Below are 12,418 nucleotides of genomic sequence, written 5' to 3' on the forward strand. Positions count from 1 at the left end.
TCTTTTAATTTAAGTTGATCACAGTTCCTTTTTTTTTTTTTCCTATTATCTCTCTACAATCACAAAAACCCAACTTCCCCAAAAAGCAGCTTGAAGCAGACAGCCAGGAAATATTCAGAAACAGAAAATCCTCAATTTGATGACTCTTCTCAGAGTTCCCCTATGTACAGACTATGCCTCTAGCAGTTAGGAACTTGACTCTGACAGTGTTCAGGGATTTTAAACACAAGCAAGCACCAAAACCATGGAAACATTACTCCAGGTGTGCTTCAGGCTTTGTGTAACTCTCCGAAGATCTTCCATCTTGGTATAGATTAAGGATTGTATATGGGGTAATACAGCTTGCAAAACGCCACCATTCCTAGAAAATCAAGTGGCTATAGCTTTGTTAGATGTTCTAAAACAATTATGGTGGGACTGGCTTTAGGATTATAAATTTTTGCCTAGCACAAGCCCCAGCATCTGGTCCTGCAGCACAACCATCTGTGTTTCCAGTGCCTCAAGACCAAGCTCTAGCAATGCCTGAGGACGCTCATGGAAAGCAGTCCTGGTGCCGGGGACAGCAAATGAGTCAGGCATGTATTGCTTAACATACGTATCTCTTCACAGTTTGTTCTGGGATAAACACGAACACTTTTTAAAACCTATTGATTAGTTTGAACTAAAGACAACCGGGCATCTTCTTTTAAATGGAAGTAACCACTTCCACAACGAAGCCGTCACACCAGTGTCTTTTTGTAGCTTACAAAGCGGACTCAGACCATTTTGATGATTTATCTGTACACCAAGACACCTGCCTGGTTATTTGGCGAGGCAGAGTATCTTGGGTGAGCTGAGGGAGGATTTACACACAGCCACGACACCGACCGTGCCTCCTCAGCCCTGCTCCTACCATCTGGAAACACGGCTTTCTTCACCTGTCCCCCTATCATTCGATGATATTTTAATAAAAATGGGATGTTTTCACAAACATAAGGGTTGATCTCGGAGTATTTTGCCACCCCGTGCCTCACACCCTCCACCACGAAGCCGGGGGCAGCCCTCAGGAGCCCGTGGGGGAGGCAGCGGCGGTCGGCGGGGGGCGCGGGCAGGCCGTGCCCAGCCATGCCGGGCCGGGAGGCGCTGAGGGCGGGTCTGAGGTGTGTGGAGGAGGGGGAAGGCGGTGGCAGGGCGTCACGGCGGCCATAAAAACGCCGGGCGCGGCTGAGCGGCGCAGCTGGGTCGCTCGCAGCCACCAGAGGTGGGAGAAAGCGGTGTGGGGACGGCAGCGGGACAGCAGTGACGGGCATGGGGACGGCGCTGGCGGCGCGGCTCGGCTTGGGGCTCCTGCTCCTGGCGCTCATCCTACCCACGCAGGTGAGCCCCGGCGGTGGGACGGGGGCGAGCGAGCCCTCCTCAGCTCTCCCGAGCCTTCCTCAGCCCCCCGGTGCCCCGCAGCCGCTTTTTCCCTCAGGCTCGGGGGGCTCCTGAGGGAGCGGCCGCCGCCATCTCGCTGCCCTGGGTGGGGGACAGGGCTCGGGGGGCGGCGGTGGGGCTGTGAGGTGCCTCCAAAGCTGGGTTGATTTCAAGAAGAAATGAGCTGGGGGGCAGCGAGACCCTGCTCCGAGTCACAGCAGGGGGTTGGGGGAGGTCCTGGTGTTTAGGGCATGGTAGGAGTGGGGGGCTCGCTGAGGGGGAGCGGCATCGCTGCTCCCAGACACTGAGACCATGAGCTCCACAGACCTCCTGTGGGGAAGGGTCGGAGAGACAGCGGTAGGGAAACATGCAACAAAGAGCTTTCTGGAGGCTCTTTTAAATACTTTTAACCCCTTTCTTTATAAAGGAGAACGTCTTCCCTTTTCCATTGTCCTCTGTAGAGCAGGATCGTGCCTTGTGGGCACTGTAAGGAGGTTTGTCGGAGGTCCCTTATATCACGATATCGTGGCACCCCTCTCTTTTATAGGCATGCCTGTGCCACTAGGCTTTGTCTTCAAAACAAAGATAACAAAAATAATATAACTCGAGTGTGCTGGATATTGTGTGAAGGCTGAAAAAAAAAAATCCGGAGTAGGTTGGGACTATGCATCCTGCAAGCTGATTAGGAGGTTTCTCTGCAATTCGGTATTTATCACTTTAGCTGCTTTCAACAGAAACTTCCACACCGTGATTTTTAATTTTTATTTATTTTTAAGTTCTGCAGTCCTGAATGGCTTCCAGCATGTTCCTGGTTGCCCCAAATCCTAACTGCCAGAAGCTGTATATGGTCACGATATTTTTCTGTGATGTTCTTTTGTTCAGTAGAAAATGCTCAAAGGATATGGCCATACAAGATTCAAATAAATTTAGCATTGATTTAATGGCTTCAGCACTGAGCTATTATATATATATTTCTGTTAAGGGTAGTTAACCTTTTTGGTAGCACTGGAAATATGACAATAAAGACCTTTTATGGAGGGTATTTATTAAAGTAGGTGTTCTTTTAGAAAATATTTTTACTTTAGCTGACTCTACCATTGTGTACCAGAAAGCTCTGGTACAATGCAAGTTTCCTGCCACAGAACTGAAGCCAAGTTTGCCAAACTATACTCTTTCAGGAGCAGATACATTATTCTTGCTCTTGCTTTTTGTCCTTGTGTATCACACGTTCTTTTCTAGGAGAGAAGAACATGTTAATTTAGCTTTGAAAATTTTCCTGTACACGTGTAGGACATAGCTTGACAACGAAATTAAAAAGTGCAAAATTTTTATGTTCCTCCCCTATAATTTGGGGAGGAGTGGAAGGAGACTGTTTTTTACCTTGCTTTCTGTCAGAATCTTCATTTATTAGTGTTATACTGACTTTCCACTGTGTTTCTTACGTCTGCTCTGGCATGCCAATAGGTTGTGATTTAATCAGTATAATTCCATTGTTTTAAGATCTGTGGTTCAGTGCTACCATAGCAAGATAAGAGATGTGAGGCTGAAAAGAGAAGTCCATTTACACAAGCCCCACTGTTACTTGAAAGGGATACCCAACGCAGTTACAGAAATAAAATCAATAGGTTCTCCACTGTTTGCTCATATTTCTATTTGTGGCTCAATCTGCTAAAACAACGGATTCATGCAGTTATCTGGAAGTCTCTTATCAAAAGAATTGCTCTACATTTCATAGATTTTTTTATGAGGTTTTTTGAAACCTACTTCTCTACTTTTTTGTTGCAGGGTTTTGGTAAAACTATAGCTCCATAACAGAAAACATTTAGGAAAATGTTAGATTTATTTCTTTTGAATTCCAGAAACAGGACTTATTAAACAACTCTGTCCTCTGTACAACAAGAGGCATGAGCAACTCTGGATTATGAGTACTGTGACTGTGGTGCTACGTGTTGTAAATTACTACTAATTTATGTCTTCTGATTTAAAAACAAAACACTTCTATTTAACTTTTTCTACCCACATTCTAGATCTACTGCAATCCCAATGGAACAAGTCCAACACCTTCAAACAATTCTTCAGCAGCTTCCACTTTGTCAGCTGTCGTAAATTCACTGAACAGTACCACCCCTCACGGACATGGAAATTGCCTTCACTCTGCCACAAGCCTCCTTTTCATTCTCTCAGTTTCCCTTCTGTATTTTTGCTGTTAAGAGACTCTGGCAGGGAAATGGCTACCACTCCCCACCCAGTTTCCTGAACCATCTGAGATGGCTAGATCTTCGACCCAGCATGAAAATGAATCAGTCCAAACTCTGCATCAAACCGGCTTGGTTCCACTCCATACTGTAACTAGTACCTGTCTGACCTAGAGAATCACCTGCTGCTCTCACTTTCCAGAGCTGACCCAATATGAAAAGGATGTGACCAACTTCAGCCAGGAGGTAAAATGAGCTCTCTCACCAGATGAGTTTGAATTCAAAGTACAAGATGGAAGCAAAAAGACAGTATTGACAACTCCTCCCAATTTAAAGCTGAGAAGAAATGCAGTGTCCTTGTTGTTGTCCAGGTTGGATGATAACACCTCACCAAGGCAGAAGGCTAGAGACTTTATCTACCACTTAGAATGACAACTTGAAGAGATTTTATCTTCCTTTTAAGTTCATTAAAGTCAGTAGCTCATAGAAATGCTAGAAAACACAGAAAAGCTCAAACGGTTCTGTTCCTTTCACAGCCTGCATGGTTAAAATCAATGGGTAGTGGGAATGTATGCAAAAGACACAAAGTAACAGTGAGAAGGGTTTCTTCTAGATTTAATTTGTATAAAGTTGTTATGAGACTAAAACAGAACTCCAAATTTTGTAATAATCCTTATTTTTATTTCTGAGTTCTAACCAAATGGCTAGTCAGGCAGGGCTAGTTTTGAAATATTGAAAATCAACAGTCAAGGGTTTTCCTAAGAGTTGAATTATTTACCATGGGGATTTGGTTTTGACATTTTATTTAAATTGTTCATATATTAAACCCTATGTGCCAGAGTAATGAGGTGTGGAAACATTGGGAAAAGTACCAGGAGCTTTTTGTAAATGAAGTTCAGAAAAAAAAAGTCAAGGGATAACAATCTCCTCTTTCCCCTATTTCTCCTCCCAGTTCTACAAGTTGTACAAGTCCTTTTTGCTCCTGGAACTTTCCTTAATTATGAAGGATTTATAGAACCTCTTGAGTAATGTTTTAGTGCTGCTTTTTTTTTTTTTTTTTTGGCACAAAGTAAATAACTTACTGTTTGTTTGAAGAGTTTTCATTGTGATGGTTTACTTTAAACATGGGCTAATATTTGTGGTGGGGAGAAGGAACGGGGAGAGGAGAGAAACGCCAAAAAAAATAAGACATTAAATGATTAGGTGTTTGGAATCTGAAGACTGGAGTCTTAATTTAATCAATTTAAAAATGACCTTTGTAAATACTTTTTAAATTTTCTGAATCAAAACTGCTACACTTGCACAGATTGTTTCTGTATCATTCAACCCTTTAGATAATAGCATCTGGTAGTTGATCAAAGCAAGCTCTGTTAAGGAAGTTCATATACCTTAACAACACCTGACGAAGAAAAAAGTTGAGAAAACAGGAGCGTATATGATCATCTCACTCTGTATATAGATATCTATCTCGGTATAAGATCATGTCAAATGAAAGTGGCTCCCAATTTTTTTTTAAATCCACATCTTCCAGTTACATTACCACCAATCCAGGTTATCAGATCCTAGTAGCAAACTAACACAAATTCCTGTCAGTGAGTATACATGGCATTTCCTTCTGCTTATCATTTGTATTGAGTAAACTGTTAATGATTGTATTTTTGTGTTTGTGTAATTATGCTTTGATTTACTAGCTACTGATTTTCAGTGGGGGGGGGGGGAGGGGGAACCTGTAAATAAAGCAGTGGACAGGCAATGCATTCCAGGTGCACTTCCAGACACTCCTGCAAGAACTTGTAACTTGCCTGCGTTAAGTGAATGAGCTGTTAAGCAAGGCAGTGTATGTGATTAAAAACCTCAAGGTCTAGAAACACTGACGTGTATTAGTTTTATTTCTCTCTCGAAGGTTTAGTGATATTATGAGCCTGGATTCTACACTGAAATCAGTGAGTGAGATTTTGTTAATAGTGCTAACAAGTAGCTTTTCTGTATTTATTACTCTTCCCTTTCAAAGTAGCGTGCTTTCATTTTAGGCAAATGGTGCTTAAACAGAGTTTTCCTTTGTTTCTTCTTGGGGCAGTGAGTTATTTCCCTTATAACAGCTAAAGCTGTTTTTCAGCTTGTGGTTATCGAGCCTGTGAATTAACTGCTTGAGGTTTCTGACTCCCACACGCTGCATTAATATAAGAGGAGTATTCTAATAATACAAGTTTCACCATGCTTGATGAAGGACAGAGGCTAGAAGAAGCAGTAGTATGTGCAATAGAGCAAAAAATAAACTGGATCAGAACTCCAAACACAGGTATTTACAGTTCATGACATTCCAGAGTTGTTTTTTTTTCCCAGTTATGCTCCTTTCTAATAACCCTGTGTTCTGCATGATCATCTTTACTCCCTAGATATGGAGCAAGGCACTTAAAAATGCCCAGCTACTTAGGCAGGCTGCACAACACTGCATTTTTTTTCGGTGGGAAAGAGGCCCCCAGAGAGGCCTCCTGAGGCTCAGGAGGGCAGGCAGAGCGGCAGCCCTTTGATGGTGTTCCTTTACTTTTCCAGTAGGCTGAGCAAACCCAAGAAGCAGAAGGGGTTTATCAAAGCTCGCTGTTTGAGCCTATCTTGGAATCTGCGGGGACTATGGGAGTGCATTGTTCCCTTATTTAGCTTCCCTCTCAATGCTTCTAGAAGGAAGCATGAAGATAAAATGTTATACCAACTGCTACCTGGCTGTCTATCTTTTTGGTAAAACAACTTTGAAAACACAAACACTCAAAGACTGAGAACAAAGGCTGCCATGATAGGCCTTCGTTCTATGAAGTATCAGCAAAATGAATGAAACAGAGGAATATGCCTGGAGTTCAGCGTTTGCTAAGTATTTAGATGGACTAGGATGGTTGGTTTAATTGGTGGTGTTTTTTTCTTTTGATAAAAAAAGAAATAGGGACAGATTGCTTTTTAATAGCATTTAGGCATATTTAAACTCTCGAGTTTTCACCAGACCAGACGACCGATTTAGAAAAATGCTCGGGTCACCTTTGTTCCGTTCCATCACAGAACAATGGAATCACTGACGAAGAAATCCACGTGGAGAAAGAGAGCTTGATGGATTTATTTAGCGGAAGGGGAAGGCGGGAGGCCAGGGAGGAGAATATAGCCTCCCTACTTCATGACTCTCCCATTTTTTTAAAATGACACCTCTAATAAGTGGAACCAGCTCTTACCTATGCCTCTCACTTTCACAAATCTGCCCAGCTGGAACGTGTCTGGATAATGTATATCGCAATGACTGAAACGATTCTTCTGTTTGATGCATGGCACTGCTTTCGTTGTAAATGTGCTAGCCACATATGTCCTGAATAAAGTATAGCGTTATTGTTTGAACGAAATAACCCACAGCGAGCACTTAAGCTTTGTGTGCAGCCTACTGTTCATTCCTCCACAAAATTGTATTCCTTCCTTTTTTTTTTTTTTCAAATCAGTTTTCATCTGTTTCAGAAAAACGCAGGGGCTTTGAGCATCTTTCATTCAGTGAAAATCTCCAGGTGGTGAAGTATCCCAGGCCATGTAATTTAATTCACACAACAACCCAAGAGCTTCTGCTAGTGGCCTCCTTGTTTGCAAGACGAAATGGTGTGCCCTGAGCCTTTCTCCACGTGTGCGAAGGCAGGGTGTGTGGGGCTGTGGTGGTGTGCTAAGGGTAGCCCCCTCTGTCCGTGTGGAGACATGATGTTATTAATGTCTCAATAAAAGACTTTTTGAATGAATGCAGCACTATTTTGCCAAGCTATCCCAGCTTCTAGCCTAAGCCCTTGGATGCTTGGGATTTGCTCATGCGATGCAAATGCTCTTGAGGTAGGAGCACAGTGTAATTTCATTAGCACGGAGTGGTTTCTCCGGAGAGCAGCTCTGAGGCAGCCTCTCGGGCTGTGGGAGGGCTCCTGGGACCCAACACTTGCAGGGCCTGGCCCTTGTCATGCATCTGCCCAAGTCAGCGTTTCCCTGCACTCGGGTTACACCAGGCTCCACGGCACAGCTCTCAGTGACACCTTCTACCCGTGAGTGAGGCCGTCTATAAGCACGCGGGTATCGGAGGTGCTGCAGAGCGATTTGCACTTGGTGTGCATTCAGGCTCTGCGGGGATGTGACTCGCCCTACATGACTGAAATGACTTAGGTGGCAGCCGTGGTCGTTCAGCCACTGTATTGTAACAGATCCAGCTGGAAACATTTCTTGTTTTTGCATTACAGATAACTTTGAAATGGGATCTGCCGGCTCTGCCTCGCAGCGGCACAAAGCCCTTCATTATATCGCACACGCTGCACTCTGCGCGCCGTCCGGGCCTGCCGTGCCCCGGCGGGTGGAGGAGCTGGGGACTTTAAACCCATCGGGTTATCTGCAGCAGCTCTGAGAGCACGAGGCTGTCTGCGAGACGTGCTCTGAGGCGGGCTGCTTCCACCATTACGCGGTAGCCTTGGGGAAGATACTTGATCCTTGCGTTGGTTATCAGCCTTGGCTTTTCCAAGCGGAGCCCTCAGCTTCCTGCTCATGAATGCATAATTGCTCCTGCTTAGTCTTCATCAAAACGTCTGTAATGAGTGACCTGGAGCTGAAGAAAAACATAGTTAATTTAATCCAGCCCGACCACAACCCTGATCTAACAAAATCGCGTCTAGGAAGGGCCATTCAAATCTCTTTTGAATCCAGCAGCACTCCCTCCAATGTATGTGCTATAAATACATGAATAAAACATTTTCAAGCTTTTCAGAAGCGATCCGAGACCCTTTCATGCTTTCAGCTTAGCGGGAGCTGTGCTTTAACAACTAATGGGGATACAATATAAAAATTGAGCACGCAGCAGAATTAAATCGTGGCAGCTTGGTTTTGCTGCATAAACTGAATGATCGCATTCCACCAAAATCTCTCTTGAATGACCTGGTGTGAAAAGTATTCTTTATGTGGCACAAATTATTAAAGGAAGCAACGCCTCTTTAAAGCAATTGTTCTGTTTCCCTCTTTTCAACAGCTGCCGCTGAAAACACAGCTTGGGCATTTTTCAGATTGCTTACGGTGCACAATTTGGACTTACAGGCTGCAGTCATAATACTGAAATGTGTAAGCTGCCCATGACAAAACCTGCATGGTTTTTTTTCTACTGAATTACATAGAACACAGATTTTGGTTTTGTTAGGTAGGACACGGCTTTGAGGCTGGGGAGGTACGTCTACCAGAACACAAGAACAAACGCTGATTGATCAGACCTGTAGGATTCAAAACTGATCGAGTGTTCAGAGCCATAATAGCAAGGATTAAAAAAACAATTTTAAGTTGGATGTAAACTCATGTGTTGGGGACCTTCACTGGTTAGGAGTCAGGGAGAATTCCCCCTGCAAGCAGACGACCTGCTAGCTGTTTAGGGCTTTCTCCCTTGAGAAGCTGGCTTGGGGTACGTTAATAGCACAAAAGCAGTCTCGATGGAGCCTTGACTCTAACATGGTGGTTTTAATGCTTAGCTACAAACAAGTTTTGAACAAGCAAAAAGAGGCTCGAGGCTTTGGCAGGACTGTGAGGGTAATGGAAAGACAAGATGGCATTAATGCCCTAAGACATGAAGATGGTATTTGCTGTCGTATATCTACTGTACCTACTATCTACAAATCTTCCTGGTGTTTTCTAAAATTTGCTGGCAGCTAGTGTCTTTTCATAAGCTTACAGCGATATCATCCAATTCCATTTTTAGGTTAATCTCTTTCCTGTTTCAGGAAACTAATAGAAAACTACGTGCAGCACGGCAGAGTTTTTCAACTTGAAATTATTCTCTGCCTCCATTCTGAACTTCTTAGGCTCCCGTAAGGTGTGCACTCTTGTAAAGTACTAGCAGAAAACGAGCCACCATGAAATATTACCAGGTTTATTATTTTTTTTTTTTTCCTGCCAGTCTGTGCTTTTACTGAAATTAAATTATCAAAACAGCACTCGGTTGTTTCTAGGACACAAAGCAAACTCCACATTAACTTAGCCCTGGTAATGTGTCATTGATCTAAGCCCTCTGCCACAGTTTCGCAGTAAGCAAGGGGACATTGCCAGCATGGTGGAGAAACTGGTAAATGGTCTGTGACCTGAGCTGGATGTCAGGCTTGATCCCAAAGCATGTGATCCTATATGCTAGGGATTTGCGGATATCACTAGCTAGCTGATATGGGTCTGGGATTTGAATGACTGTTTCAATGTGTTTCCATTTATCATGTTTGTTCTCACTCAGCGATGCAGCCTGGTACTGTTCAGCTTCTACTTTGCTTGCGTTTTTCTCCGGTCTTATGTCGTGCATTCCTCCAAGCAGAGGCAGTCACTGCTGAGTGTCTGCAAAACCCCTACCAGCCATTAGCTGTTCGTCAGAAGGTTTTACATTGCTTTCCGTAACAGCCGTAATTAAAGCCCCTGTCTTCAGAGGTAATTTGGTGTCTGACTTCTAGTTCCTGTTGAAGTTAGTATCCTTGTGGGTTGCAGCCTGACTGCTTTCCATGTAAATTAGTAACGATACTGAAAGCTTTTATGGATCTTCTGGGGTCTCTGCTCTCTTTTCAGGGAAACGACAGTTGAGCTCCTTTCTTTTTTGTTTTTCTTGCTTCCTCTGTTGCAGGAGATGCTCTTGTTTGGAAATACCTTTCCATCAAGGAAACACCTTTCCATCAAGGTGGTAACTCTCACCTGTGCTACAGGAGGGTGGAAGGTTTTTTTGAGTTCAGCTTTGCCTGTTCTCCATGGCTTGCCAGCATTCCTGCCACGGGGAGAGGCCCCCACAATGGGGGCAGTGCCCTGCAGGCAGCCAGGCTCTTCAGGTAGCTGAAACCAGGAATGCCTTGGGGTCTTGGTCAGGCCCCAGGTTTGGGCTTGACTCAGTGCTGAAGACCTGAACTGCAGGTTTGTGCTGATTTTGGAAAAAATGGGAGCTGAAAGAGAGGCTTGAGTAAGAGGCTGATGAACTGGGACTCTGGCAAGCTGCATTTTCTTCAGCTGGACCCTTCAGATTCGAATTCCAAGGACACTGAAATATGGTATTTACTCTTATCGTCTACGTTATTGCCACACTAAAACTATGAGATGAGATAGTCTCAGACCTGAAAAGCTTGCAGGTTCATGGTGAGACTTCGCTGGGAGCAAGGGACGATGCTGCCTGCCCACGCGGGATCTCCTCCCTGTCCCCTCCACCTCCCTTGGGGTAATCACCTCCTCACTGCGGGGCAGGGGGGGATGATCGTTGTCTCTGGGGCAGTGGGGGACGATCACTGTCTCTGCTGTTAAAAACAGGTTGCCTTAAATGCAAGTCTGGAGGTACTTGGTGCAACAGCATCCAGTTGTTTGCCTAGAGCTGGGATGGGAAGGAGAACTGGGGAAGGTAGAGAGGGGGGAAACAAAAGGGGCTGGAATTAGGGTAACAAGGAGAAAGCAGAGTAATGACAGGGTTGAAGGAGGCAGTGGCAGTGCAGTCACAAGCCTTGGGGCCGTGGGGGCAAGGAGGCCCTCTGCACTCCCACCTGCAGCAGGCAAGGCTCCACTGCCCTGCAGCCCCCTCGGGGCGAGAGGGAGCTGCCGCTGCAGATTAGGATCAGGGCAAGCCCCGGGCTGGGACCAGAGCAGCAGGTTTCTCCCCAGGGTGGAAGCTGAAGCCGGAGCCCACGGTGGTGGCACGCACTTCTGAACTCCTCAGCTCAAGAGCATCCAGAGCAGGTTGGGAGAAACGGTTATTACCCTTCATTTGACTCCAGTGGGACTGCGTTCACAACACAGTGCTCAGCATGGGATCCCACCAGCACAGGAGTAGACAGAAAGGCCAGAAGAAAGCCACAGAGGTGGTGTCAGACTTGGAGAATGTACTATAAGAGGAGAGCTGTGGAGAACTGTGTTTAATCAGTCTAGGAAAAGGAGGACAAACTGGGATTTCATTGAGTCCTTCACCATCCTGAAGAGGAGGGTGGGTTGGGAGAAGGCAGAGCTGGGCTGGGATCTGCTGTGGAAAAGGGCAACATCGTGAAAAGACTGAAAAAAGAGAAATGTCTGAAAAATGTTTATAGTAAATCCTTCACCAGAAGTCTTAACAAGCCCCAAGGATGTAGTTTTTGTGTTCAGTTTAGGACACTGCGCTTAAGAGGTACAAGCCATTAGAGTTGAGCAATAGAAAGCATGAGAGGTGTGGATGGAGAAAAATGGGGAGAGTAGAGCTTATTCAGTTGTGAGGGAGAAGTGGGAAGCATAATGCAACTTGCAGGCGAGAGGCAGCAGCTAGGACGTGGGGAATTGCCCATCCTTTGTGTGTACTGTCAAGAGAAAAATCACCCACTTCAGCTGCCTCAGGGAGGCCGTCAGCTCACAGGCAAGGTAGAAATAACCTCTGGAGAAAGTGGTGGAGAGAGTGAGTGCAGAGGTAGGTTGTTGAGGGGCTATGGATGTTTCTGGAAACAGGTTCAATAAACGTCATTTGGGAGTAGTTAGATCTAGCTGATCATGCCTTTGGGCAAGGGGAGGACTGGTTGGCCTCTCATTGCCTTTTTTTTTTCTCTAATTCTGCAATAATAGCATTGTTACCATCCCTCCATTCCCGTAAATGGGAATTTTCTTCTGAGAAAAATGACCCTTTAAACAAAATAATCCAAATGAATAATATTGAGTTGCTCTAGCTTCCCACTTTTGAGAGCACTGCCCTCCTAAATCAGTTGCTTGGATATTGAACATTCAGATGGTTCCTCTGAGATTTAATAAAGGCTATTTTCAGGTGGATAATACAAGCTTAAATGTCATGCCTGAGTTAGACTTCATCTTTCTGTGTGCGTGTGTTTAGT

At 44.8% G+C, this 12,418-nt stretch overlaps 1 protein-coding gene across 1 annotated transcript; it reads left to right on the forward strand.

Annotated features, from left to right (window-relative positions):
• Nucleotides 1–1,196: 1,196 nt before the first annotated feature.
• Nucleotides 1,197–5,460, forward strand: CD24 (CD24 molecule). Its single transcript, XM_068677789.1, has 2 exons — nucleotides 1,197–1,356; nucleotides 3,423–5,460. Exons 1-2 carry the CDS (start codon nucleotides 1,288–1,290, stop codon nucleotides 3,603–3,605), a joined length of 252 nt encoding a protein of 83 aa, XP_068533890.1. The 5' UTR covers nucleotides 1,197–1,287; the 3' UTR covers nucleotides 3,606–5,460.
• The last annotated feature ends 6,958 nt before the right edge of the window (nucleotides 5,461–12,418 follow it).

Source organism: Anas acuta, chromosome 3 (assembly GCF_963932015.1).
Source record: "Anas acuta chromosome 3, bAnaAcu1.1, whole genome shotgun sequence".
Classification (NCBI taxonomy): Eukaryota; Metazoa; Chordata; class Aves; order Anseriformes; family Anatidae; genus Anas; species Anas acuta.

Coding starts and splice junctions, on each gene's coding strand:
- CD24 (XM_068677789.1), top strand. CDS start 1,288: ATGGGGACGGCGCTGGCGGCGCGGCTCGGCTTGGGGCTCCTGCTCCTG. Junction 1,357..3,422: donor CGCTCATCCTACCCACGCAG/GTGAGCCCCGGC, acceptor CCCACATTCTAG/ATCTACTGCAATCCCAATGG.